The sequence below is a fragment of the Hyaena hyaena genome, unplaced genomic scaffold, assembly GCF_003009895.1.
Source record: "Hyaena hyaena isolate Hyena2069 unplaced genomic scaffold, ASM300989v1 scaffold_16, whole genome shotgun sequence".
Classification (NCBI taxonomy): domain Eukaryota; kingdom Metazoa; phylum Chordata; class Mammalia; order Carnivora; family Hyaenidae; genus Hyaena; species Hyaena hyaena.
The window spans coordinates 558,614-585,847 of NW_024080650.1; the positions used below are offsets into that span (position 1 = coordinate 558,614).

Sequence of the window (27,234 nt, forward strand, 5' to 3'; positions counted from 1 at the left end):
TGCCCTTCCCCCGCTTGTGCTCTCTCAAAAAAAAAGTATTTAAAAGAAACAAACTCATAGATAATGAGAAGACAGATTGATGGTTGGGTGATTAGAAAACAGGTGAAGGGGGTTGAAAGGTACGGACTTCCAGTTGTGAGATAAACACTCCTGGAGATGAACAGCATGGTAGCACATTGACTATAGTTAACACTGTGCTGCATATTTGAAAATCAGTAAATCTAAAAAGTTCTCATCACAAGAAAAAAAATTCGTAACAATGTAAGGTGATCGATGTTAACCAGACTTATTGAGGTGAACGCTTCCAAATATACACAAAGATCAAATCATTTGTCGTACACCTGAAACTGATATAGTGTTATATGGTAACTATATCTTAATTTAAAACAAGTTTTTGTTGTTTTGTTTTGTTTTTAAATATTTTTTATTTATTTCTAGGAGAGAGAGAGAGACAGCATGAGCAGGGGAGGATCAGAGAGAGAGGGAGTCACAGACTGAAACAGGCTCCAGGCTCTGAGCTGGCAGTCAGCACAGAGCCCGATGCGGGGCTCGAACCCACGAACCGCGAGATCATGACCCAAGTGAAAGTCGGACGCTTAACCGACTAAGCCACCCAGGCGCCCCAAGTTTTTGTTTTTTAAACCCAGACAGAGCGGACGGGAAAGGAGACAAGGGAGTGGGGCTGAAGGGGAGGTCAGGATAAAGACCCAGGTTTGCAGGTCCTCCCCGGAAGGAAACAGCTCTCAGAGGCAGATTTGGAGGCGGGCGCGAAGGCGAACCGCACAACGCACAGGACCTGCAGCTCATTACCGTGCAGGCTCTTAACCTCCCTCGGTGTCCCCTTCCCAGAGTAGGGAGACAGCTGGGGTGGGGCCGGTGGTCGCAATGGTCTCTTCCGGTCCTCGAAAAGAGCGCCCCTTGGCGGGGGGGCCTGGTCTCAACCGCCAGTCTCGGGAAGATCTCGCAAGTCCGGCGCAGACGGGCCGCGCCATTTTCCTCCCTTCTAGCGCCCGGCGCCCCAGGCTGTTCATCCCGATAAGAGGCGCTCTGCTCCCCGGGATCTGAGCAAGGAAGCCGGGCGCCCAGCTAAGCCTCCTCGCCGTGAAGGCAGCTAGGCTGCCGCAGACACGGGAGCCTAAAGAGCCTTGTCCCGGACCCGAAGCCGGAAGCCGCGCCTCCCGCTTCCTCACCGGCCGGAAGTGCCCTCCACTCGAGGCAAAGGAGCTTCCGGTGGGTCAGGCACTGGGATCAGCATGGCGGGCCCGTTAGCCGGGAAGAAGATCGTGTTTGTCACGGGGAACGCCAAGAAGCTGGAGGAGGTGCCGGGAGGGCGCGGGAGGCCAGCCAGTAGGCGGCTGGGGGGTAGCGTGTGGCAGGGCCGGCTGGGGATAGGGCGGAGAAGCGGTCTCCGGGTGGAGGGGGCACGGAGAGGCGGACCCGGGGGCGTGAAACGGGCTGGGCCTCGCGGAGTGAACCTGCCGTGTGTGTGCAAAGTGGGGCTGGCCGGTGGTTGGCCTTGACAGATCCGGGCTTGTGAGCTCGGGGTTGCGGGAGCCAGAGGAGTGCCAGGCGCATAGTACCTGTCCCAAAGGTACCCTGTAAAGCCGCACCCCAAACCGGGCCTCTTGACACCCCTCTGCAGCTGATTCAGGCCGCCCTGCCGACCCAGAAGTGCCAGGGGCCAGACAGAGCGTGGGGCAGGCATCCAAAGTGAGCCGTCCACGCCCACCACGGTCCAGAAATGTGGCCCTCAGCCTCTCCAAGCCTACTTCCTTCTCTGAAATGGGGATGATTGGAGAGATCTGTTTCACAAACCAGTGGGGAGGAGGAGTGAGAGAGGCAATGGATCCAGAGTTCCTCTGGGAATTTGTGGCTAGCTGTGAGGATTCTGCGGGTGGATGGATAGCCTTTGGCAGTAAGTAATAGAGACGCACCAGGAGTTTATATAAACCACCAGGTGACTCTTCTTGGGAATACAATGTTACAGTGTGATGTCCCACAAGACTGGAGTCTCTCAAGCACCTCTCTAGTCCTTGTAGCTCTCTGGATGCCCATCCCTTTCCAACTGGTGTTTTTCTGCTTCCCTCCCTCCTGCTGGAGGAGGCAGTGAGGGTTCTGCCATGCATTAGCTCTGATTAGCTTTGCTTGGGTCAGGGGTTTGCCCCTGCTCAGTCAGCCGTGAGTCTTGGTGCAAAATCAGGGTGACATCCACTAGATATGTGTGAGGTAGATGAGTGGGCTGCAGACATTAGGGGTCCCTTCGTTTGTCTGCAGCATAGAGAATGATAGCACCTCTGTGCCAGTACAGAGTGTCCTACTCAGCAACTAGAGCCCTGTGCTAATAAAAAATTTGAGATCCTGAGGCCAGGTAAGTCAGACAAAGTAGTGACACGCTGCACAGAGCCCCCTGCAGGATGGTGACAGCCCCATCACTGTCTTTGGTTGAGAATTTGGCCTTCCTACGTTTTAAGAAGGAGCTAGAGTGGCCAGAGGAGGTTCGCTGGAGAACATGGACTTGAAGTTGGCTCAGAACAGGGTGTCTTAACTCTTCATCCCATAGTACTCCATTGGTCGGCTGATGAAGCCTATGGACGCTTTTCCAGGAAAATTGTTAAACACACAGAGTAAAATACATAGGATTACAAAGGAAATTAATTCTATTGAAATACAGTTCTCAAAATATAAATATCTGTAGGCGCACCTGGGTGGCGCAGTTGGTTAAGTGTCCCAACTCTTGAGCTTGGCTCAGGTCATGATCTCACAGTTTGTGAGTTTGAGCCCTGCATCAGGCTCTGCACTGATGGCATGGAGCTTGCTTGGGATTCTGTCTCTCCCTCTTTCTGGCCCTCTTCAGCTTGTGTGCTCGTTCTCTCTCAAAATAAGTAAAGAAAATTTAAAAAAAAGGAAACAGTTCAAAATATAAATATTTGTGGTCTAGTATACTTTATTAATGCATTAAAGGATTCATTCTAGCAGTGTGTGTAGTTACCATAATTTTATTTTATTCATTTATTATTTTTAATTTTTATTCATTTTTGAGAGAGAGTGACAGAGCACGAATGGGGGTGAGGCAGAGAGAGAGACACACACACACAGAATCCAAAGCAGGCTCCAGTCTCTGAACTGTCGACGCAGAGTCCAACTCAGGGCTTGAACTCACTAAATGTGAGATCATGACCTGTGCTGAAGTTGGATGCTTAACTGATTGAGCCACCCAGGCGCCCCAGTTACCATAATTTTAAAAGAGTATTGTAAGTATTATTTTGAGATTCTGTTATAGCTGTAATGGAATATGACAACATGTGTGATTTTATTTTTATTTTTTATATTTTATTTTGAGAGAGAGAGAAGGAGAGAGGGAGCAAGAGAATCCTAAGCAGGCTTCACACTTAAAATGGAGCCTGATGCAGGGCTCAGTCCCACAACCCTGGGATCATGACCTGAACTGAAACGAAGAGCGGATGCTCAACTGACTGAGCCACCCAGGCACCCACATGTGTGATTTGAATAGGTTTAAAGGTCACAGAAACTGCTGGTGCTGTTTTGGTTTTCTATATTCACAATTGAAAGCGATGCTACGTTTCAGCTAGGGGTTTATGAAAGTAAAGAGGTATTTTTTTCCTGTCTAGATTTGCAGGCTTCTTGAATTCTGGGTAACCCCTGACAGAGAACTGGAATAGGAGGCTAGGTAGAGTTGCAGGAAGCAGGGAGAAGGGGAGAGGGTATTGCGTGTGGCTGGTAACATGAACAGAGACCTGAAGTCGGAGGGGTGGGAGGCTCAGGAGATGGGGAGCTGACCTGCTGGAGTGGGGCCCTGAAGCCTGGAGCGAGGCTCATCGGCCTGATTTGGTCAGCCTGAGGAGCCTGGCAGGCGAGTTACCTGAAGAGAAAGGCGGGTGACAGCTTGTGTAGTACGGGGAAATTGTTAACAAATGGTGATCGATGTTCTTTCATTTTGAAACAGGTCGTTCAGATTCTGGGAGATAAGTTTCCGTGCACTTTGGTGGCACAGAAAATTGACCGTAGGTCTCTGTTTTGTTTTCTTTTTGAAAGATGGTTCGACTTCTCTGTCTCCCTATGACCTGACTCTCTCGTGTATCTGTTTCTCCAATAAGTGCCGGAGTACCAGGGGGAGCCTGACGAGATTTCCATACAGAAGTGTCAGGAGGCAGCTCGCCAGGTGCTTGTTCCTTCCGTGTCCCCTACTTGCTCCAGTGTCCCGGGGGCTCTTAGGGGCTGTGACTGCTGGGCTCAGGCAGAGAATTATAGGGTGGAGACAGCTGGTCAGAACTTCAGGGGCCTTCCCAGCCAGCTAGATTGGGACCGATGACTGTTCCTTTCTCAACACTGACTGCATAGCATCCCCAGACCAACACACGCGCGCGCACACTTCTCTCTCTGATTTTCAGATACATACATTCCAACCCCTACCTCCCCCCCGCCCCCCATCTGTGTACTGCTGCACGCACACATCTCTGTGGAGTTGAGAAAGAGCACTTTGTGAAGAGTCGGGCTGGCTGAGTGTGAATCTCAGCTCTCCTGTTGCCGTGCTTGGAATAAGTTTTACAACTTGCTCATTTTTTGGTGTTCCTATCTCTAAAATGAAGATGAGAGATTAGCTCAGGGCTGTTTCCTGTAGCTGTTTCCTGCTGCCGCAGATCCCAGCCAGCTGTGGGTCTGGCCCCAGCCAGGGTGGCCCTGGAATTCCGGTTAGGGACAGGGCCTACTCCTCGTCACAGGTCTCAGAGCTCCATTTCCTTATGCTTCAGGTGCAGGGGCCTGTACTGGTGGAGGACACCTGTCTGTGCTTCAACGCCCTTGGGGGCCTCCCTGGCCCCTACATGTGAGTGCTCCCCTTGCAGGGCCCTGGCCACAAAACCACCTGAACTTTGAAATGATTGGTTACCTGATATTGTGGGTCATTCACTGTCTTGGTGTCAACACCAGTATTTCACATGGTCCGGAGGAAGGATTAGGGATGGGGGGAGAGGCATGCCTTTTCTTTTGTAAAGTGTGAGAATGTGATTGTGTAAGTGGAGATGGGCAAGGGGAACCCACCCGCTGCAGAGCTACATTCGTGGCAGATCAGTTTCAGGAAAAAGGAAATAAGGAAGTTGAGATCTGAAAATGGATTTCCTTAAAACTACCCAGTGCCCTGGACACCCTCTTTGTGTATCCCTAGGATACAGATATCCCAACTTGAATACCCTTTGCTGGGGCCGGAGCACCTATGCGCAGAAGTGCTTTTGCTGGGTTTTGGATGTGTATATGTTGAACGTTTGGGTCGCCAATATGTTTGCCAAAGCAATAGCACCTGCATATATTTGCTCCACGTCCTCACCAGCACTGACTGTTAGGGCTCCGGTGCTTTGCGGCGTGGGGAATGTGAAGTGTTAACTCATTTGGTTTCAATTTGCGTTTTCCTAATTGGCAATGAGGCGGAGGTCTTCGTGGGTTGTATCGATCCTTCTGTGCATTGCCTGTTTGCCTCCATCTTTTTTCGTATTATTTCTCTTCAATTTGAGTTACGACACTTTCCCTCCTGTCATGTGGCTGTCCCCGGGCTCTGATCCCTGGGGAGTGTGGCCCAGAGAAGATGGTAGGAAGATCCATCTGCTCCTGTTGTCTGATTCACCTTTATTTCTCTTGCAGAAAGTGGTTTCTGGAGAAGTTAAAGCCTGAAGGTATTAATCTCCTTTGTCTCTTCTTTTATCTATCGGGAATTGAGAAGCTGGAAGTGGTCCAGTGGAGGAATTCCAACTAGTAATCAGGACTCTCAGGGTCTAGCCCCCACCATGGAGCCTGTGTTCTTCTCAGTTTCACTCTCTATAACTAGCGGAGAAGATGGGAGGTGGGCAGGGGTTGGTACTGTGAGTTTTAGCAACAAAGGGGCTGTGGTTTATTCTGGCTGAGAGGGCTGACCCTTTTGACTGCTGGCCCATCCTTGCCTCAGCGAGGGCCTGGCCTGGGGGCTGGGGACTGGCTGCCTCTCCTGGGCCCCTGCAGTATGTGCCCTGTTGCAGTTGTGGGTCAAAATGTTCCCTCCTGGGGCACCTGGGTGGCTCAGTCGGTTAAGTGTCCGACTTCAGCTCAGGTCATGATCTCACGGTTTGTGGGTTCGAGCCCCGCATCGGGCTCTGTGCTGACAGCTAGCTCAGAGCCTGGAGCCTGCTTCAGATTCTGTGTCTCCCTCTCTCTCTGACCCTCCCCTGCTCATGCTGTCTCTCTCTCTCTCTCAAAAATAAATTTAAAAAAAAAAAAAAGTTCCCTCCTTAGGCACTTCTGAACACACTTTATTATGGGGCATTTCAAACGTACACAGTGGTAGAATAGAATAATGAGCTCCATGTGTCCAACACCCAATTTTCAGGGTTATAAGCACAAAACCTATCTGATGACATGTATAAGCTCCCCAAATTTGGTGGCTCCCCCATCCAGGCCTCAAGGATGGGGAGTAAGGCTGGGAGCTGAGCCACAGAGACATCACTGCTCCTCCTGCCCCGTCTCCCCACAGGTCTCCACCAGCTCCTGGCTGGGTTCGAGGACAAGTCTGCCTATGCGCTCTGCACGTTCGCACTCAGCACCGGGGACCCCAGGGAGCCAGTGCGCCTGTTCAGGGGCCGGACCTCGGTGCGTACTGACGCTAGTTCCCCCATGTGCCGCCAGAGGGCGCTGCGGCTCGAGCTGATGGCCCAGGGTCTGATGCCTGAGGGTGGTGGGAAGGGCCCTCCTGGCCAGTTATCTCCCAGAGCTTTGCCCAGACATGCCCCTGGGCATGACAGCCAGAAGTGCTGTCAGTCCCCAGATCTATTTGACCCCTGAGGCTGGGGGATACACACAGTGGCTCCTGGCTGTTGAGGCCTGGTACACCCAGAGCTCTGCGCTGTGCGCCATTCTAGGAAGCAGATACGGAAAAGGTGACAACTCCTAGGGCTGCACGGACAGCCCCAGTTGCTTCCAGCTCCAGGCTTGTTATCCAGCTGCTGAGGCCAGAGCTTCCCTTGAGCATCTCACAGCCTTTCCAACCTGCCATGTTCCTGTGGAATCTTACTCCTCCCTCTCGCTCAGTCCTTCCCCAGCTGCGCTTTAACACACCCACACCTGCCTGGCACACCCTTGAGTTCGGCCACATCTCACAGGGACCAGACTGCCTGCTGGGCTGGCCTGCCCCCTGCCCCCTACCCCCTGTCCCCCCCCCCCCCAACAGCGCAGCTCTTCCATCCTTGCGTCAGGAGGGTACCTGCGTTGGGAGGGTGCCTTTGGCACGTCACTCCTCTGCCCGTCCCTTCAGCTCACGATAAAATCCAGTCCTGTGTAGCCCACAGAGCCCTACCCCACAGGCTCCGCGGGGGTTGCCCGCGGGTAGCTCATCATGCCCTGCCTGATACATTGTTTTTTAATAGTGATTAAAAAAAAACATAAAAATTACCATCTTCACCATCTTTTTTTTAATTTTAGAGAGTGAGTGGGGAGAGAGGATGTGTTCCCTGTGGCATAACAGATCTCTAAAACTTTTTCATCCTGCAAAATTGAAACTATACCCATTGAACAAAAACTCCCCCCTCCCCCTCCCCACCACACCCTGGCAACTGCTATTCCTCTTTTGTCTGAGACTTTGGCAACCTCAGACCCCTCCTATAAGTGGAATCCTGCATACAGTATTTGTCTTTCTGTGGCTGGCTTATTTCTTAGCATAATGTCCGTCAAGGATCATTTGTGTTGTAGCGTGTGACAGAATTCCTCCTTTTTATTGAGGCTGAATAATACCCATTGTATGTATATTCACATTTGTTTTGTCCATTTATGCATCGATGGGCATTTCGATCTCCTCCACATTTGGCTGTCGTGAATATTGCTGCTATGAACATGGGGTGCAGATACCTCTTGAGAAGATCTTGTGTTCAGTTCTTTTGGCTGTCTGCCCAGAGCCAGGATTGCTGGTTCATAATTGCCGGGAGAAATTAGTCGTAGTCGTCTGCTACTTTCACAGAAGTGTTCGCAAAAAAATCAGAAGCATGAGTGACCGCCCGCCCTGCTGATGGGGCTTGCTCCCTGGGGCCCCCATTCCCGCTCGTCTCCCCAGCTCCGGCTGCTTCATGCACTTTGTTGCTGGCCAGCCTCTGCTTTGCCTGAGGTGGCTTTGTTGTTGCTTGTTTTGTTCTCGAGCTTTCTAAACCCAGTCACGATGTCCTTTCAGCAACGCCCGTGCCACACCCTTCCCCGTCTTGGGTCCCGACACCAGCTGTGTCCACCACCTGGAACGTTCTTGCCTGGCACTGTATGTGGCCACAGCGTCTCCTCACTGAGTTCCCCATCTAGGTCACTCCATGCCCAGCTCCCTGTCCGTTCCCTCAAAGGCACTTTGCATTTGGTAATTGTTAATTTGTTTACTGGTGGAAAGCCTGTTTTGCATAAGAGGCCCATTCTATGAGGGTAAGGCTAGGCCTGCTCTTACCCCAGTGCTGAGAACATTACCTGCCCCCACCAGTTGTGGTGTTTGTGAGGTTCAGAGTGGTCAGCAGTGGGCCTTGGTCACATAGCTCCCCACTAGCGGTAGCGGAATTTGCCTTTGGTCTGGAGAATTTGGAGTTTTGTGGCTAATCCCCATCCTCAACCACTTCCCTTGTATTTTTTTTTTTAAGTTTATTTTGGAAGAGAGAAAAAGACCAAGAGAGCGAGTAGGGGAGGAGCAGAGAGAGGAGGAGAGGGAGGATCTGAAGCTATAAGCATATAGCCTGATGCGAGGCTCGAACTCCTGAACTGTGAAATCATGACCCCAGCCGAAACCTAGAGTTGGATGCTTAACTGACTGAGCCACCCAAGTGCTCCTTCCTTTGTATTTTTAAAATTATTATTATTATTATTTTTAAGTTTATTTATTTCGAGAGAGAGCAAGAACACAAGCAGGGTAGGGGCAGAGAGAGAGAGGGAGAGAGAGAATCTCAAACAGGCTCCACGCTTTCAGTGCAGATCCCAGTGCAGGGCTCGAACTCACAAACTCTGAGATTGTGATATGAGCCGAAATCAAGAGTTTGATGCTTAACTGACTGAGCCACCCAGGCGCCCCTTAAATTAATATTTTTTAAGTTTCATGACAACATGAAATCCCACACGAATTAAACTGTTCTCTTTGTAACATTTTTCTGTTGGAATTTGCCTATTACAGCCAGTATTTACTAAAGTCAATTATGTATTGGACACTGTGCTAAGTGATTTCTGTTTTTTCATTTAATTATTAGAGCCTCCTTTGTATTTTGAGAAATGCAGCAATTTATTCACTTAGCATAATAAAAATGAGTAGTGGGGTGCCTGGGTGCCTCAGTTGGTCAAGCATCCAATTCCTGGTTTGGGCTCAGGTCATGATCTCATGATTGAGATTGAGCCCCACGTTAGGGGACAGTGCAGAGCCTACGTGGTGATTCTCTGTCTCCCTCTCTCTACCTCTCCCCTGCTCGTGCCCTCTCTCTCTCTCTCTCACTAAAAATAGACATTTGTTTAAAATGAGTAGCAGGCAGAGGACTTACCTGCTTAGTTTGGGGCCTCATAAGTTCCTATTAAGAGAAAATGTTTTCTATCAGTTTTTCCAAGTCAACTCTGCTTCATTGAGGTCACAGTTTGTGAAAGCTAGGGAGGATGGGTGGCCCCTGGGGCTATCAGTGTATCGTTGGGCCGATCAAGTTTGTGGTTCTTCCGTGTGTATGAGAGAGAGAGGGAGAGAAAGGAGGGAGAGTTGCCCCACTACATTGTATTTGTGTATGCAGCAAACATTTGCAGGTACCATGGACCCCTTGAAGCCATATATTTTGAGTAAATGGGGCTTAACCACACTCACACTGGCTACTGGTAACCCTCTTCCTGGGGCATCTCCTCTGAGGCCGGTGACATACCTGTCCCTCCCTTTTGTTGGCAGGGCCGGATTGTGGTGCCCCGAGGCTGCCGGGACTTTGGCTGGGATCCCTGCTTTCAGCCTGATGGATACGAGCAGACGTAAGGAGCTCTGTTCTCTCCAGGGATGTGGGGTCGGGAGAGCCGCGGTCACGGTCGGGTCAGCGACCCGCCTACGGGCAGGCGGGCAGGCACGGGCGGGGACAGGCTGGGGGCTGCTGGTCCAGCTGAAGGCAGCTCTGCTGGGGCGGGCTCCGGGAACCTGATGGGCCGGGCTCCAGCCGAGGGGCAGCCGGGCGGGGCTGGGAGTCCTGGGCTCTCGGGCTGGACGCGGAGCAGCTGCAGGGCTTCAGTGCTTCCCCCTCTCTGCCCTCCGCTCATTATGGGTACATCCGGCACTTGTGTGCGGTGATCTGACCTCCCTGTCTAGTGTGGAAAAGTGGGGACACCACATGAACCCCCCACAGTGCCAAGTGTTCTCAGTGTTTCACACAAGCCCGTCCCCTTTATTTACGCTGGACATGTTGGCCATTGTTGGAATCCAGTGTTCGAGCCTAGACTGGTGCTTAAGGAGTGTGGCCTAAAGCCTCACAATAGCCAGACAGGGCTGAGGACAACATGAAGCCCTTCCCCCCGCCCCCCGCCGTCCAACCAGGCAAGAGACAGAAATGCTCTGTATCCACTCTGTTCGGTCCCACACGTCAGGGTGACTGAGGAATGAAATTATTTTTATTCAACTGAGGGAGATTTCAATTCCGATGGTTCCTTGTGGTCAGTGGCCACATAGTGGACAGCGCGGATCTGAAGCACCCAAGTGGGGTGTGGGGTTCTCACCTCACTGGAGTCCTGACGTGGGGGAGTGGCCAGTGGCCGCCTGTCCCATGCCACCCCCGCAGTACATGAGAGGGGACTGTCGTATTTGCTCCGTCAGGCCCCACTGCTTCCTGTCAACAGACGACAAAGCTGATCAAACATGCAGCTTCTGCCCCAGTCCCTGGCTTCCCTTAATGGCTTTTGGACACTAGAGCCAGTCTGACATCCACACTCATTAATATGGGATTCCACCTACAGGGGAATTTGAAATCTCCCCAGTTTTTAAAAATTAACCCTGGTGCAGGGGCTGGTGGCCCCACCACCCTTTCCTGGCAACTCCTTGAGCTGGGGCTCTGGGGCGGTGAGGGAGGCACACCCCCTGAGTCTGGGCTCCTCTGAGGCGCTCCTGGTGCCCTTTAGGTATGCGGAGATGCCCAAAGCCGAGAAGAACACCATCTCCCATCGCTTCCGGGCCCTGCTCGAGCTGCAGAAGTACTTTGACAGCCTGACTTCTCCGGTAGCTGCTGACGATCGCCCTGGCGGGGGATGTGGGGAAGGCTAGCCTGAAGCCTCCCCCGTCAGACAGCCACCCCTCCAGGTACTTCCTGCAGGGTTCCCACTCGCTGGGGGTGTTGAGGCTGCCTCAGCAGCCCCGTTTGGAGGAGCAGCTGGCTCTGCTTGCGGAAACTTCGGGCAAAGGACACCATTCTCTTGCCTTCAGGGATTCAGTGGTCCATCCTCCAGCCCCCTGGCTTGGGATCCTGAAAGGACCTTGGATGTTAAACTGGCCACGTCAGGATGGAGGGTTCAGGAAGAACCACACAAATAGCCCTAGACATTTTAAAAAGTGCAGCAAATAAAAGTACTGGAAGGCACTTGTCTCCAAAATAAACGATATGTCCATTTTGAAACCTGCCCTGGGCAGTTGTCTGTCTCCCGAGTCCTTTTTGGCAGGAGCAGGAAACATCTTGGGGGGGGGGGGGCAGGGCGATGGTGAACAGGGGCGGCAGCTAAGGGCGCTGGAGTAGTGCATCTTTCCTTTCATTCTTGAGGTCTCCAGTCACCACAGGTCTTTTCTGGGTGGGATCCACGCCGCCCGCCCACCTATTGCGGGATGCCACCACCCAGCTGGCCTCCGTGGTGTTTGCTGGGTGGGGGGGCAGGCAGTGCGGGCTGGTGAGTGCTTTTGCTGTATTTCAGTACGACATGAGAGCGGCCAAAGTGTTCGTTTATGATTATAATGCCAAGTTCATATACATGGTGGAGAAGGGGGATGGAGTCTTGACCCCAGTTGGGCTGACATGACATGGTTCAGCCTCGGCCCCCAAGCTCCTCAGGAAGCCTGCCTCCACTGCCCCAGGTCCTCACTGTGACCTGGTGAAGCCATTTTCTGGGAGGGCCTTTCAGGGACCTGGGGTGGCTCCCTTTCCTTTCCTGCAGGTTTCTCTGATGAGGAGGTGCCCACCCCGAGGATATTCAGAGAAGCCTGTTGTGTGCAATGCGGGAGGTGAGGGTCACTCCCAGGCTTGTTTCTGTGCCCACAGGCGGCTCTGGAGGGTGTCCCTTCCAGTCGCTGTTCCTCAGTCCTGGCAGCATGGCCTGGGGCCCGAGTTTAACTCTTGTTTCCTCCCCGAAACTGCATCGTTGTGTGTGGGTGAGGACAGAGCAGGAGTCCTTTGCTCCCCACTTGCCTGTGAGGCTCAGCTGGGTTGTCTCCCCAGGAAGCACCAGCCTCTAGTTGTCTCCTTGGCGGTGAGGTCTGACTGGGGCTCAGACGTGGGGTGCCGGGGACCTGTCTGCTCCTGGCCTGGCGACTCTGGGTATGGCCCTATGTGCAGGGAACACCCAGGCCACTGCGGAGGGCGCCCCCAAAGGATCATAGGCCACATAGATGGGAGTGGGGACATGGAGCTTAGGGCAGAGCAGCTGTCTGTGCTCGCCCACAAGACACTGTACCCCTTTGTTGACCTTGAGCTCCCTGCGAACGGCGCCGTGAGCATGCTCAGACCCACACCACCGGCCCAGGAGCAGAGCTGCGCGGTTGGAAGATGAGGTCCTGATTGCGCCCCAGGCCCCGCTCCCCCAGCCCGTGCGCCAGGGAGAGCACCTCTCCTGCTCTGCTGTCCGTCCGGCCAGGGTCAGGGCCACTGTTGCCAGTCATGAGTGGAAGATAGCAGCTCACTGTTGGGTTGCATCTCTCAGATGCCCAAGGGCATTCTCGCCGCCCGTTACTGTTTGGGGGCCCCCCACCGCAGGTTTGCCTTTTTTATCGGGCTTTGGGAGTCATGGTCTTGTCTCGTTTTGCAGGAATTCTTAGCATGTCTAGTTATTATTCATAGGTAGCAGACGTCTTCTCTCATCTGCTCCCTAGGTCTGTGGTGTCTTTGTGAAGCCAAAGTCCTGTAAGGTGTGTGTCAGGGTCTGTGGGCCAGGTGCCCTACCATCGCCGGTGCCCCCAGGGGTGGCCAGGGGGCGCTCCTGAGTCTCAGATCTGTATTCCCCCTGCAGCTGCCATGGACCCTGACCAAGTACCAAGTGACCAAGCCAGAAACCTGGCACCTCCTCCCTTCCATCAAACCAATCCCCGCATCCTGCCATTCGGATTCTTCCACTTCAGTTCATCCCCAGTATCGGCCCGCTCACCCCCCACCCCATACCCCCGCCCCCCGACGTATAAAATCTGTACCCACTCAGCAGAGGGGACACGTGGCAATTGCGGCTCTGACCTACGTGCGCCCGTTTTTCAATCTTCTGGGCTGCTCTGCAGCTGCGTCTAGGAGCCCAGGCCCATGGCCATCAGCCCTGCTCATCTCCCCCCCCCCCAACCAGCCACGGCCCTTCACTGGCCCTGAGCGTCCTCCTCAGGGCCCTCGCACGTGCTGTTCCCAGAGGACCTCCCCTGCAGTTTCCTGGCAACACAGCAGCGCCAAGGCCTCCTGGATCTTCCACCTTTCCCTGCGGGACCCCACTGTGTGGGGTCGGAGGAGATGGTCCACAGACGGCGCTCCGCACACACCGGTCCTTTTCTTTCCACCTCCCCTTCCCACTTATTCTCAGGAGGCCCCTGAGGCCGGGGCAGGGTGCGTGGGACAGCAGAGATGGAAGCGTAGAAACAGGAGCTTTATTCTCTCGTGTTGCACACAGCAAATTCCTTATACAATCAAGGAAATGGTTTCTCTTTCAGGCATCTGACTCTTTTATCAAAAGAAAATCCGTCTTGCTTTAGTTCCACTCTGGGCAGAAGCTGTCCTGAGCAGTGTCACTGACCCAAGCGCAAGGCTCATGGAGACAGGGATGGGCACATGCCATGGACCCCCCCGCCCCCACTCCAATGCCCAGATGTCCAAGGCCTGATGGGATAGCTGGGGGGAGCACAGTGCAGAGCAACACCCCCAAAGACCCCTGTACCTCTCCCCACATGGCCACAGTCAGCCTGGGGAGAGCCCAAGGGACAGGCGGATGGGACCCGGCCACCGCCCGCCAGTCAGGGACTCAGTGTTCAGCATCCATGGCGTCCAGGTACTTGGCTTCAATGATTCGGGGCAGCAGGTTGTAGCTGTGGGGAGAGAGAACAGACTGCAAGATGAGCAGAGAGGGTCAGAGAGGAGAAGGCGGAGGCCGCTCCCCTCAAGACCCCCCCAGGGCCGGGCTGGGTCCCTCTGGCCCCGCCACCCTCCCTAACCAGTCTCTCCACACACCCCCCTCCAGCCGGGTCTGTACCGGATCGGGATCATGACAATCATGATGAGGGGGAAGATCATCTTCATGTAGGGCAGGGTGCTTATGCCAAAGGCACAGAGCAACAGCAGCTGCAGGATCTGCAGGCCCGTGAAGTAGTGGATCTTCCGCTGGGGCACCCTCCGGATGTAGTGGGTGGGCGGGTACGAGGTCTGCGGGCAGCAGGGACCAGGCGTGGGCAGGTCTGGAACCGCACCCCCCACCCCCACCCCTCATGCTCCAGGCCGGACACTCACCTGGTCCTTGAGCAGCAGGGCCACGCGCTCAAAGAGCTGGTTGCCGTCAATGGAGGTGAGCGCGATGTAGAGGAAGAGGCCGTAGAGCACAGGCTTGGGGATCCACTGCAGAGGGAAGGGGAGCAGCAGGAGGGAGAAGCCCACCAGGATGCTGGCACCCAGGGTGGTCAGCCGCGTCTCCTTCACATTCACGATCCTGCGTGGTCCCAGAGCGCCCGGTCAGATCCGGCCCCGGCCCCTGGGGCATGCCCCCCCTTGGGTCACACATGGCGCCCTGGGCTCTTTCGCTTCTGGGGCCCTAGTCCCGAGCCACATCCCTCCCTAGGCCACAGGTGGCCCAGGGTGACCCCCACCTCAGGGGCCGCGTGACTTGCCTCCGGCCTCCAGGGAGCACTGTCACACTCACGTCTCATAAATGTGCCCGTTCTCCACCCGCTCCTCCACCATGGCCAACGCCCGCACGTGCAGCGGGGAGTGGGGGTAGGCAGCATGGATCCAGGGCAGCCCAAACAGAGACAGCCCGCTGTTGATGATGGCGATGAGCAGCAGGTCCCAGTGGTAGGCGGTGCCCTTCACCAGCCTGCGGTAGACAGGGGCGCGTGTGGCCGGATACCCGTGGCCCCTTGGGGGGGCTAAGTGCACACCCGCCCCTCCCCACCCAGCCCTGCAAACCTGTTCTCCGGGGCATTAGCCAAGGCAGCCACCAGGTTTTGCTCGATGAAGAATAGCAAGGAGAGCAGGAAGCCCAGACCCATGGCACTGGCGATGGCCCCCAGGGACAGGGAGTGCATCTCGGCCACCTCAAACAGGCTCTTGCTGGGATTGTAGCGGAACTGGCTCACTGCAGCAGGGTACAGGCCCCTGCTCAAGCCCTCTGCAGTCCCCCAGGAGCAAGCCCACCCCGCCGCTCCCCCTGCCTGAGCCCAACTCACTTTTAATTTCCCGGAAGCCATAGGAGCAGATGAGGGAGAAGGTGAGCACCGAGATGGGCAAGGCACAGTCTGACAGGATCTCCCTCATGTAGGGGTGCAGGTAAGGGCTGGGGACGCAGGCGGGTGTATCAGCGTGGCCTGGGGGCTGATGCCTCCCTCCCCTCACCCCTCGGCCTCCCTCACCTCTTCTTGAATTGGTAGAGGGTGTAGCTCAGCCACAGCGTGCCCAGCATGATGAGGAGGCTGAGTACAGCAGTCTCCCGGCCTGGGTGCTCCGGGGCAGGGCTGCTTACGGTGGTCATCTCCGGTGGGCTAGGCAGGAGGCTGGTGTTGAGGGCGCTGCGGAGGCTGCTGTTGAGGCTGGTGCCGAGGCCCAGCAGGCTCATCAGAGAAGCGCTACTGTCGACGTTGTAGTTCCCAAAGTCGTAGTCATAGTAGTACTTCTGGAAGACTGTGGACACAGGCCGGCAGGCCTCAGCCATCTGGGCCCTGGGAGACTGGGGCCCAGCTTCCTCCTGGATGTGGGGTAGAGGGGGCCCTGAGGGGAGAAAAGGCTTCTGGGGGGAGGGGGAAGGAAGGGGCGAAGGGAGGGGGAGAAGGGAGGGGACTGCCTTTCTCAGTCAGCCAGGACGCCCTTGACCTGCCTGCTCACCTCCACCCCCACCTCTGACAGTGCCTTGCCTGCTGCCGGTGCCACTGGTCCTGCCTGAGGCAGCCCGGTCACCCTCCAGTACACAGGGCTGCCGCTCTCTGTTAGTCACAGCTCCCTAGAGCAGCCTGGACCGTGGCAGCAGCCTTAGCTTGCAGGCTGCTTGGCTACCCTGGCCACAGCCCATTGTCCCCCCAGCTCAGCTGGGCTCCCCCTGCAGCAGGTAGCCACCAGCAAGACACTCACTTTTGACCATGCCCTTGACAGCATCCAGCATGAATGTGATGGAAATGAACAGGGCAATGATCTCTTCTGTTGACCTGCCAGGGGGTGATAGAGCCTCAGCAAATGGGGGTGAGTTGTCAGGGGGCCGGCAGGTAGGCATCCCTGAGCCTCTAAACAGCCCCCTATCCTCCAGTCTCATGCTTCTCTCCTGGGGCAGTGATGTGGTGAGGGCACCCCATCCACTCCAGGGCTCCAGGACCTCAGAGGCCGGCATGGAGGCTGACCCAGATCCCCGGCCTTGGTCGCCCTCCTGCTTGAGGGTCCCGGCAGTCGGGGAAGGCTCTGTCACCTCTTGAAGAGACTCATGATCAGGCTGAGGTTGAAGAGGGCATACAGCGCGAGAAAGAAACTGTTCCACAGGCCCGTCCAAGCGTAGAAGGTGTTGAAGTCCAGATGGTAGTCGTCACAGATGCCAGAAATTACTGCAGGCAGCAGGGCAGGGTGGGGGAGATCAGGGCTGGGCTGGGGCCAGGGGCCACGGGAGCCACCTTCCCGCCGGAAGTGCCACTGCACCTTGGATGTAGAGGGCCAGGGGCGCAGTGGTGAGCAGTACCACCAGCGGCTGCCCAGAGAAGAGGGCGTACAGGAGGCCTCCAATGCTCTGCCCCGCTATGGTCTTCTGCACATCTGAGGGAGTGGAGGTGGGGGGTCAGGCAGGTGCCGCAGCGCTGGGCCCCCCGCCACACCCCCACTTCCTCACCGATGGCCCCGTTTGTGTTCTCATCATTGAGGGACCCAAAAGCGATGGTGGGCAGGAGGCAGGCGAAGTAGAGGAACAGGGTGGTGGTGATGTATTTGCCCACAGCCTTATTTTTGCCGATAATGCCTAGGAATGGGACAGGACAGAGGGTGTGTTGGGGATGCAGGACAGGCACATGTGTCGTCCCGGGACCTAAGCCACAGGCTGAGCTCTGGGGGGGCGACCACAGGGCCACGTACCGTCAGTGAAGTCCAGTGGGTACACAGGGAACCTGCGGGCAATGTCCTCCCGGATGCCCTTCCCCATCGGGAGGAAGTCCTTCTGCTTTGGGGGCTGGGCAGGAGGACAGATGTCCGTCAGCCGTGAGGCCCACGCCGCAGGCCACTTGCCCACACCCGCCTCTCCCCTGTACCTGCAGGGATCTGCGTATGCTGATGGAGTTCACGAAGCCCTTTGACCCGAGGGATGGACACTGCCGCACCATGGTGAGCAGCTGTCTCTGGTGCACCAGTGCCTCCTTGAATTCTTCCTCCGTGCGGGTGTTCAGGAGCTTCTGGCGGAAGGTGATGTCCAGGAACATGGTGGCGAATGTGCGCCCCACCTCGGTTGCAGTCTTAGTGCTTTTCTGGGGGCAGAGGGCAGGAGAGTCACATCTGAGGCTCGAGAGTGGGGGCACCCTGCCCTGCCCATCACTGACAGTCCTAAGCATGTGGCAAGTGCCCCCCACTGTGAACTGGCAGCAAATTTTGTCCCCCAGAGGTCAAGCGTTAGTGGATCTGCCATGATTCCCACCAGGTCAGCAAATCGCTAGAACTACGGCAGTCTCAGAATTCCCTTTAAAAACTCATGAGTTATGAGGTGCCCGAGTGGCTCAGTCGGTTGAGTGTTCGACTTCGGCTCAGGTCACGAGCTCACGGCTCGTGGGTTCGAGCCCCGCATCGGGCTCTGTGCTGACAGCTCAGAGCCTGGAGCCTGCTTCCGATTCTGTGTCTCCCTCTCTCTTTCTGCCCTTCTCCCACTCATGGTCGGTCTCTGTCTCACAAAAACAAATAAACATTAAAAAATAAAAATAAAACAACTCATGAGTTTGTATAAACTGAGGTAGTGGTATTGTCCCAAGGAACACAAGTCTGTGTAATAATAATCATGGATGTTGAAATCACAATGATGGAGAAGAACGTTTACCCAGCTCCATTTCACTAGTGGTATTCGTACAGTCTGCAGTATGTACATATGTACAGATGTACAGATGTATGTAGCCTCCGTGCCCAGTGCAGAGCCCACTGTGTGGCTTGAACTCCCATCACTGAGATGGAGACCTGAGGTGACATCAAGAGTTAGACACTTAACCGACTGAGCCACGCAGGCGCCTCTGGTTTATTGGATTTTCAGAGGGGTTCCAGGCCTGTCAAGCCTTCTCCTTTCCTGCCAAAGTTCACTCTGTCCATGAACTTAGGGTCCGACCTCAACCATGGCAACTTGTCTCCTTCATGGTGCCCCAAAGCGGTAGACCCAGGGCCAGCCAGCCCATGCTCTGCTCCCTTTAGCTCTAGAACAGGCTTGTTCATTCCCCTGAGGAGAGGCCAGGCGTTAGGCTTGTTGACCCGTCACGAGGCACCCGTCTAGCCACTCAGCCCGGGGGATACAGTCCCTTCCACTGCTCTGGCCGCCTGGCCAGCTGTCGCTCTCTCTGACCCATGAGCTGCCACTTCCCTCAATGCTCTTTCCCTCTCACCAGCACAGTAGCATTTGGGAAGGCTCACAGCACGTCTCTGAAATCCCGGGGTGGGAGGAGGGGATTCCCATCTGATCCCACTTTGCCTAGAGAAGGCCCATGGAGGAGGGCCATGCCAAGCTTGAGTCTGTACCAGAGGCAGGGGCAGAATCATCCAGATGCTAGTGGAAGTTGAAGCAAGAAGGCCCTTCTCAGGCCTGGGCAGCAGCCTTAGCCATTTTCTATTTCTGATTTTGAAATCTTTTTCCTTGAGAGATGCCTGGGTGGCTCAGTCAGTTAAGTGTCCAACTCTTGACTTCAGCTCAGGTCATGATGTCAAGGTTAATGACATAGAGCCCCACATCCGGCTCCACGCTGACAGCGCAGAGCCTGCTCGAGATTCTCTCTCTCGTTGCCCCTCCCCTGCATACATTTTTTTCTCTTTCTCGGTCTCAAAATAAATACATAAACATTAAAAAAAAAAAATCATTTTCCTTGAAAAGAGACTCCTCAAACTATATCAGCTTCAGCTCCCACAGAGGCAAGGTGCCCCTGACCAGGGGATGATGGCCCAGGCAGAAGTGGGGATCCTTGGCCAGCAAATCACAGGAGGGGCCAACTGGAAGAACAGGGTAGGGGGAGGCCAATGAAAAGCCCCCCATGTTTGAACAACACTAATTTTAACAAGTCTCTCTCTCCAGTCAGGAAGGAAATACAACTTCCTGGGCAACGTCTGGGGAAAGAGGGCTTGATGAGGACCCAGCAAGGACGCTTCGGGGAAACTAAGTAGGGGGGATATGACGGACGGCGGGGTTCTCCAGCACATGGAAGAGATGCCTCCAGGAAGAGGGCCGGCTAACCCGGAACCTTCCTTCCCGGGAGCCACGGCGAGACCCCTACTCACCATCTTGGGCGGGGCCAGCACCAGGATGACGAATCGCACCTCGCACGAGTTCTCCCCCCAGTTCTGGGGGCGGACCAGCCGGCTGATGCACACGTGCCGCTTCTGCAGGGCCTTGGAGGTGCAGCTGACCGGGCGGGGTGGGGAGGGCACACAGCACACAGTTGCCACCCTGGGCGCTGGGCTCTCCCCACCCGGGACTCCTAACTTTGAGCCCCTGTGACCTCTCATAGCAAGAGGAAAAGACCAAAAGGGACAGGGTGCCCACACCCTCTGCCCTCAGAGCAGGTGGGCCAGGCTGAGCTAGGGGGAGGCCAGCTGTGGCGTCCCGGCAACTCACATGATGCAGATCCAGGACTGCTGGTATTGCACCCCTGTGACCGTGGCAGTGACCCCTTGGATGGTGTCTGACAGCAGGTGGGCTGAGGACGGAGCGAAAGGGGTAAGAGGGTCTGCCGGCCCACCTCCCTGACCCCCCTGCCCAGTCGGGCACCTGGGCCTCACCTTTACCCTCCGTAGGAGTCCCGGCATCCGTGAAGAGCATGGCCATGAACAGGCCCAAATTGCAGTCAGGCTCAGTGTTGTGGGGGTCGTGGGCTAAGCGTGACAGCATGGCCCGCAGCACGTCATCCAGCGAGGTAGCCGTCTCGTTCAGGATGATGCTGGCCCGTGCCAGGAAGCCGTCGAGGTCCCGGTGTGCGCGTATCTCTTCGTCAAAGTTCTTTAACCTCAGGTACTGTGGGGACCCCCACACACAGAGCCACGGAGGCCCATGAGTGCGATCCGCCGTCACTACCTGGGCTCCGCCTCTGTACTGGCACCCTGGCCGCCCCTGCCCACCCACCGCTTCCGAGAGGGACAGCCCGGCAAGGCAGCCAGGCCGAGGGCTGGTGTGAGACCCCTGCTTATTGTGACGGCGAGCAGGCACCCCCGCCCCCACCCACCCCCAACAGTGGCCCAGGACCAAACGGCTCCTGGCTCCTGTCCTGCAGACAGGCCACTCACCTTGCGGGAGGTGTGTAGGAGCCCGCAGCCGCCCGGCGAGTCACTCTCGGCTAGAGGAAAGCGGGAGGGCTCAGGAGGCCGCCCCGCTTCCTCGGGACTTTTGGCGGAGCGCCGCCTTGTCTGCCCAGGCCCCCGTGCGCCCTGGCCTCCCCCAGCCTGGCCCTGCTACCCGCCCCCCCCATACCAGCCTGGGCGGGCTGCACCTCCAGGTTGACGTTGACAAAAAAACGGATGCTCTCGCCAGACACAATGGAGGAGGTGACTGTGTCGAAGGCCTCATCCCCCAGGTTCTCCTCGCGGGTTTCCGAGGCATCATCCACGTCACACTTGAGGTAGCCTGGAGACCCAACCACCACCGAGAGAGACCCCCCCCCCAAGAGGACCCGGCCGTCAGTGCTACACTCACCAGAGGGAGGGACTCGAGTCCAAGGAGCAGCGGCCCCCTAGGCTGTCCCACTTGGCGTGGGTAGGCCTTCCTTCCTCAGGCCCCCGGAGGCGGACTATCTAGTCCCCACCCAGCCCCAGTCAGAGTATGGCACCCAGCCGGCGGCCCGACCCAACCGCTTTCTCCAATGTTCTTCAGCTGCAGGAGCCAGGGCCCTGCACTGTTCTGACCCCCGTGCATCCTTCAGCTAGAGAAAAATACGGTCGTTTGGCAAACTCTTCCCAGGCGCAGGGTGCAAGGATGCGGTTAAGACTGGCCGCTGCCCTCCCAGAACCCCCAGATTACAGGACCCAGACCTGCCTGGCTCTCGAGGTGGGACCCAAGGGAAGCCAGAACCGCTGGGGGAGCCAGCCCCCTGCCCACCGTACTGGCACGGGGTTTTAGAGCGCTTCTTTCGGGGAGGTTGAAGCATCAAGGCTGAGGGACCCTGTCCAGACATCAGACCAGGTCCAGGAAGCAGGGGAGCCAGGGATACAGTCAGGGGCTGACAGGGAAGGGGACTCCAAGGAGAGACCCAATGGCGAGCAAGAGGGGTGTCGTGGCATCCCAGTGCAGAGTTGGGTCTTAGTTCCTATAACTGCTCACAGCCCACACCCGCTTCCTACAGGAAGGCTTCCTACTGATATGCAAGTGTTCCACTCTTGCTTGGGCTCCTCAAGCCCTCTGGGGTGACAGTGGCGGCCAGCCCTGCTACCCCTGCCCTGACCCCGGGTCCCTCAGGCCCAGTCCCACCCCCCACTTCTGATCTCACTCCTCAGGCCAGTCGGCCAACGCCCCAGGCATGCTGGAGCCTGTCCTAGAGCAGAGGGCTCCCCTCCCCAGAAGGCCTTCTTCAAGGCTCAAAGGAAGCCTCCCCTTTTGGCAAGTCCTCCTAGGTCCCTGCCGGCACCCCTTCCTGACTGCCCTGGGGTCCCCTAGGGCTGACCACTTGTGAGTGCTCCAGGAAAGGGGTTCTTGAAGCCAGAGCCCACCAATGCGCGACAAACACCTGTGCTGGTACGGGGAAGGGTCAGCAGCACGCCTACACCTGCCAGGCGGTGACTCACCCTGACTCACTTCCACTCTAGCCGGCCGGTTTCCTCTGCACATCCCAGCCCCTGTTCCCCCAGTGTCCTGTGCTCAGCCTGGGCCCTTTTGGGCAGGGGGTGCTAGTCCTCCCCTAGGAGGGCTCCTTAGCTCCAGGTCTACACTGTACTCAGAGCCCAGAGTCAAAAAAAGTCCTTCCCTTCTTTGTTATGGAGTTCACATCCATTAAAAACTCCTTCCCCCCTCAGTCCCAGGCCTGTTTTGCTTAGACTACCTGGCTCCCCACCCCCAACCTGCCCTAATCTCCCTTCTGTCACCCCCATCAGCACCTATTATTCCTGGGCACTGCCCCATCAGGCCTGTCCCCTTCTCTTCTACTCTGGGTTCTACCTAGGACCTGCCCAGCTGATACTACCTAGGTCCTGCGACACTCCTAGGAGGCCACGTCCCCACCGCCGTCCTATAAGCTGAACCACATACCTAACCTGCCTGCCAACAGCCTGGCACACACTATCACCATGCCCTGGGGACTCTGGCTAAGAGCGTGTCACCGCTCTGTCCAAGCACTGTCCCACTGAACACCCCTCTGGTGGCCAGGCCGGCCCCCCAGGTGTGGGCACAGGAGAGCCCAGAGACGTGGAGAGAGGGAGAGCTGGTCTCAGGGAAGCAGCAAAGCTGAAGCACAGAAAGGTTCCTCGCATTTCACCAGAGGGACAATGGCAGCCCCTCCCTCACAGGGCTGGGCCGGGATGGAGGGCTGTGGGCAGATACCCAGGGCCTAAGCAGAACAAAGCCCTGAGGCCTAAGCAGAACAAAGCCCCGGAGAGGGAAGCGCCTGCCTTCCCAGATCCACGAGACCACTCAGCGTCCCAGGCAGGGTTAGCTGCCCCCTCCACCATACCACGACCTTCCGGCACCAGCTGGGGGCCACAGACAGTGGTCAATGCCATGGGCACCCAGGTGGAGGGACTAGGTCCCCTAATGACTTCTGACCAAGGAGCTCTCTTAGAAGCCCCGCCCCGGATGTACTCACCTACATCCTCAACGAATCCATTCTGGGACATGTTGCAAGAGGGCTCTGCAAGGGAAACCCAAGAACTGTTACCAGCTACCCGAGCCAGCCCTGGACAGTGTCCCGTGTCCAGCTGCTCCCCTCCCCACACCAACTCGGCTCACTCCTTACCCCTTCCCAGGTACCCAACCCAAGCCAACCTGGGGACCAAAGGAGCAGGGGGCAGTGCTTTAAGGAGCCACAGGAAGCCAAGCCTGTTACTCTTCAGCCAATCTGCCGCGGGGTCAGCCCAGGTGGGAAACGGCCAAGCCGCCAAGCAGGGGAAACGTTCTCAGCAGCTTTCCTCTAGGAGTGTGTTAACAGTACCCTTGCAGCGTTCGCTGATTGTTCTACTCAGCACAGGCCGCCGGTACTGGAGGGAGGCGGCCCGTCCCTCCACCCTCCTCGCTGACGCCGGCCTCCCCGGCCTCCCTCTCGAGCTGCTTCGCCGCCGCCAAGCCCAGCACCTGGGCCGGGAACCTCCTGCTCGCACATCGCGCCTCCTACTCTTACTTCGCACCCAGGAGCCATCAACACCCATCACACGTGCAGTCGCCCCCAACCGCACACGCCTGGAGTCACCGGGGGCCCACATGGCAACGGCCTCCTTCCCCTCGGTGCCACCCACGTCCCGGGCCTCCTGGGAGGCGGAGCCGTTGGTCCTCCAGAGAGAAGGCTGGGGGGAGGGGGGCGAGGGAGGGGGCTCTGTGCGCGCTCACTGCGCAGGGCCCCGGATGGTCCCGGCTGTTTGTGCCGCTCTGTGCGAGGAAGGAAGCGACAGGAGGGGCCGCGTGCACGAGAGGAAAGCACTTCCAGACTCGGAGACCCTGGGGGCCGGGCAGGATGCAGACGGACGCGCGGGACGGGAGCCCGGTCTGCATCCAGAAGGGAGGGGCGGGGGCGGTAAAGCTAGCATCCGAGGCCGCAGGGGTGGCCAGCGGACGAGGGTGAGGACGGTTTGGAAGGGTGGCGGGGGTGCACACCTTACTCCCATACCGGGAGCCCCAAGTGCCGGTAAATGGTCCTACAGACTCCAGGCTGGCCCTCAGGTATCAGAGCCGCGAAGTAAATGCTGCTGTGGCCCCGCAGGGCCCAGTCGGAGGCCCCGGGATCCCTAAGGGTGGGCGGGCTTCTCCGCTGCGCCGGGGGCGAGAAGGTGTCCGGGCAGAAGGTAACAGGAGGCGGCAGCGTGCCCGCTGGGAAGAGCCCAGCCCTCGGGGTGCTAGGGACTCCACAGCTCCGTCCCAACAGCTTCCACGCCCGCACCCCTCCACTGGCTCAAAGACTAAGAATTCAAGTCTGCAGTAGGGCATTAAATCAAGCGCGCAGTGTCCACGAGGCCCCTTGGGCCTCCCTCCACCACCCGCGTGCTCCCCCGGGCTCCCACTACCCTTCGGGCCGAACTCACACCTGACCCCCACCCCCTCCTCCCAGGGCTGGGAAGCCTCCACGACCCCCTCGCCCACCGTGGCCCGGGGCCTGGGCAAGCCGGCGGCATCCGCGTTCTCCCCGGTGTTTCGACGGCTCCGCGTCCCCTCCTAGCAGCCCTTCGCCGCGGAGTCCGAACGGCCCTCCCGCCGCGCCCCGGCCGCGCCCGCTGGCTCAGGCACCCACCGCAAGGCTGGAGATGGAACATGCGCCGCGTGGCCGCAGCCATGGCCGGGCGATAGGCTGCCCGACGGCTGCACACATGCGCGCACGCCCGAGCTCCTCACCCGGGATCTCCGATACCTCGAACTTGGCATTTCGGGCGGGCCAGCCGCGGACCCGGCGACACACCCCCGCGCCGCGTCTGGGTCCTAATGCCGCTCCACGCCCCGCCCTGGTGCCGCCCTGGTGCAGCCCTGGGCGGGGTCCCGCCCTCCCGCCCCGCGCCCTCACCCGCTCTCCTGTCAGTCCCCGGGGCAATTCAGCCAGAACGTGTGGATCTGGCTTCTTCGGGCCCGCTTGCCCTCTCAGGCGTTGCCGGATTAGGAGCTGGGCGGGGCTAGGAAGTTTCTGGGAAGAAGCCCGACGGGCCCAGGGACCCACGGTGTTGTGCTTCTGTGGCGGGTGGTGGGAGGGCTTCTCCAGAGTCGGCTTTATGCACGGCTGCCGGCCCCCGCCCCACCCTCGGCAGGGGGCCTCGTTGGGGCCCAGCCCGCCAGCTGCCCCGCCCTCCCCATTCATCCTGGTCGCTCGAGCGGTAAACCCTCCTTCTCCTCCTCCAGGAAGCGCGCCCTGACTAACTAGAAGGGCCGGCGCTCAGTCCCTGGGCTACGCCCTAGTCCGCAGGAGCCGGCGGCGCTCCCGGTTCGGCGACGTCTGATGTACCTTCTGCGCGCCTCGCGGTTCCTCTTCTGGCCTCATAGCATCCCCGGCTGTCTCTTGGGTCAAGGTCTTGGCTCGCGGCTTCTATACCTCCATTATTCAAGGTGGCCCTGCCGCCCTGTTTTCCTTCCCGAACGGGAGGGAGCCCCACCTGGGGACGTACATTCGCCAGCGCCTGGTCTTCTGCAAGGCGTGTGTGTGTGTGTGTGTGTGTGTGTGTGTGTGTGTGTGTGCGCGCGCGCGCGCGCATTTGTGTAGGGAGGCGGTGTTGCGCGCGGGCAGGCGGGCGTGCGCTGCCACAGATCAGGCAAATCCAGCCCCATAAGATGAACCCCCCCGGCTTGGTCCTCGGTGGCTTCTCAGCAAACGATTCTACAACCCTTGCGCCCCAGTTTGACTCAGGAACTCTCCCCAGCACAGTGTTAACCCCCGTCTCTCCACACTCTGGCCGCCAGCCCTTCCCCGCGCCCCAGCCTCCTGCTGGAAACGAGTCCTCCAGCCACGGTCCCTCAACCATGGAAGAGAGGGGGCCGGGCAAGCAGAGTGTGAGCCCACCTCTGCGAGGGGTTGCTCTGAAGCTCCCAAGGGCACCTGGTGCACTGTCGGGGGGGGGGGGCGGGGAACCCCATGTCACAGGCCAGGTAAGCCGGGCTGCCGGTTTCCCCTCCCAACAAGACAGAGTGCACTGGGTGGGAAGCTGGGGGACGGGCGGGGGGAGGCTTCCTCTGTAGATGAGTGACCCGGAGTCGCGAGGGCTCTGAGCACCCTGCTCCTCACTACCAGGGGAGACGCTGAAATCTACCAGACTCAGAGGGCTGGCTGGGGGCTGGCTGCATGTCCCCCGGGGGGCTGCGCAGGGCCTGGGAGGAGAGACACAGGGTCTTCCTGGGGAACCCCTGTACTTCACCCTTGGGATCTTTTTTTTAGATACCCTCTAGCTAGGCTCTCAGCCCATTTTATGACTTCCAGAGTCCTACAGGTGGGGATGGAGGTTGAGGAGGAGCTGAAGGACAGATAGGCTGACTGCCTAGAGAATAAGGCTGGAGGGGGTGGGTGGGTGCTAGGGCTGGGCCCCTGAAAAGCCACCCATTTTGCCTCCCATCTAGGAATGCTTAGGATTCTGCATCTGTCTCCCTGGGTCAGCAGCAGCTCCCAAACACCCAGACCTTCCAACCTGCCTTCCTGGAAGCCACCCTGGATTGGAGGGGCAGCCTCCTCCCTGACCTGGGACCTCACCACCTGGCTCATTGAGGAAACAGGAGCCCACAACCCTGGCCTCCCTCAGGGGTGGATGGACCTGACTCTCAGAGGAACTGCCACTGAGCCCTTCCCTGCTTCCTGCCCTCTGCCCACAGCGGGTTCTGTTCCTCTGGTTGCTCTGGAGAGAGCCTCGGACCCCCCCCTACCCCGAACCTCACCACCCCTCAGCATGAGAGCCCTCCCACCCTCACCTGCCCTGTGGATCAGAGGCTGAGGGCAAATACAGGTCTCCCAGCCTGTGCCCCATCGGGTCCTTACACAGGCAGGCAGTTAGGGACCCACAC

General features: G+C 57.5%; 2 protein-coding genes across 10 annotated transcripts; one reads left to right on the forward strand and one right to left on the reverse strand.

The window, feature by feature from the left end:
• The first annotated feature begins 1,234 nt into the window (after positions 1-1,234).
• On the forward strand, positions 1,235-11,614 carry ITPA (inosine triphosphatase). The gene is made up of 8 exons (XM_039224606.1): positions 1,235-1,319; positions 3,965-4,022; positions 4,116-4,180; positions 4,770-4,843; positions 5,653-5,684; positions 6,515-6,630; positions 9,911-9,987; positions 11,119-11,614. The coding sequence occupies exons 1-8, from the start codon at positions 1,254-1,256 to the stop codon at positions 11,258-11,260; spliced, it is 630 nt and encodes a 209-aa protein (XP_039080537.1). The 5' UTR covers positions 1,235-1,253; the 3' UTR covers positions 11,261-11,614.
• A 2,183-nt stretch (positions 11,615-13,797) lies between these two features.
• SLC4A11 (solute carrier family 4 member 11) lies at positions 13,798-25,848 on the reverse strand. Of its 9 annotated transcripts, none has more exons than XM_039224455.1 (20): positions 25,694-25,848; positions 23,363-23,407; positions 21,043-21,195; positions 20,859-20,908; positions 20,358-20,589; positions 20,194-20,275; positions 19,857-19,980; positions 17,651-17,863; positions 17,478-17,571; positions 17,239-17,364; positions 17,052-17,165; positions 16,828-16,960; positions 16,500-16,573; positions 15,788-16,142; positions 15,605-15,711; positions 15,345-15,513; positions 15,079-15,252; positions 14,673-14,868; positions 14,419-14,588; positions 13,798-14,254 (listed from the first exon to the last, which is right to left on the reverse strand). In XM_039224455.1, the coding sequence occupies exons 2-20, from the start codon at positions 23,391-23,393 to the stop codon at positions 14,191-14,193; spliced, it is 2,661 nt and encodes an 886-aa protein (XP_039080386.1). In that variant the 5' UTR covers positions 23,394-23,407; positions 25,694-25,848; the 3' UTR covers positions 13,798-14,190. The 9 variants fall into 9 exon arrangements, with proteins under 9 accessions (XP_039080386.1, XP_039080379.1, XP_039080373.1 ...); XM_039224448.1 differs by lacking the exon at positions 25,694-25,848 and adding an exon at positions 25,262-25,418; XM_039224442.1 differs by lacking the exon at positions 25,694-25,848 and adding an exon at positions 24,995-25,129.
• Between the last annotated feature and the right edge of the window lie 1,386 nt (positions 25,849-27,234).

Bases quoted from the DNA above. Each gene is read 5' to 3' on its own strand.
- ITPA (XM_039224606.1), top strand. From the start codon at position 1,254: ATGGCGGGCCCGTTAGCCGGGAAGAAGATCGTGTTTGTCACGGGGAAC. The intron at 6,631-9,910 runs GTGCGTACTGAC...TTTTGTTGGCAG, and splicing joins TGTTCAGGGGCCGGACCTCG to GGCCGGATTGTGGTGCCCCG. The intron at 9,988-11,118 runs GTAAGGAGCTCT...GGTGCCCTTTAG, and splicing joins CCTGATGGATACGAGCAGAC to GTATGCGGAGATGCCCAAAG.
- SLC4A11 (XM_039224434.1), bottom strand. From the start codon at position 23,975: ATGTGGGCCCCCGGTGACTCCAGGCGTGTGCGGTTGGGGGCGACTGCA. The intron at 17,864-19,856 runs GTGAGTAGGGGT...CTCTGCCCCCAG, and splicing joins TGCTGGCCCCGCCCAAGATG to AAAAGCACTAAGACTGCAAC. The intron at 15,712-15,787 runs GTGAGGGAGGCC...CTGCGTCCCCAG, and splicing joins CTCTACCAATTCAAGAAGAG to CCCTTACCTGCACCCCTACA.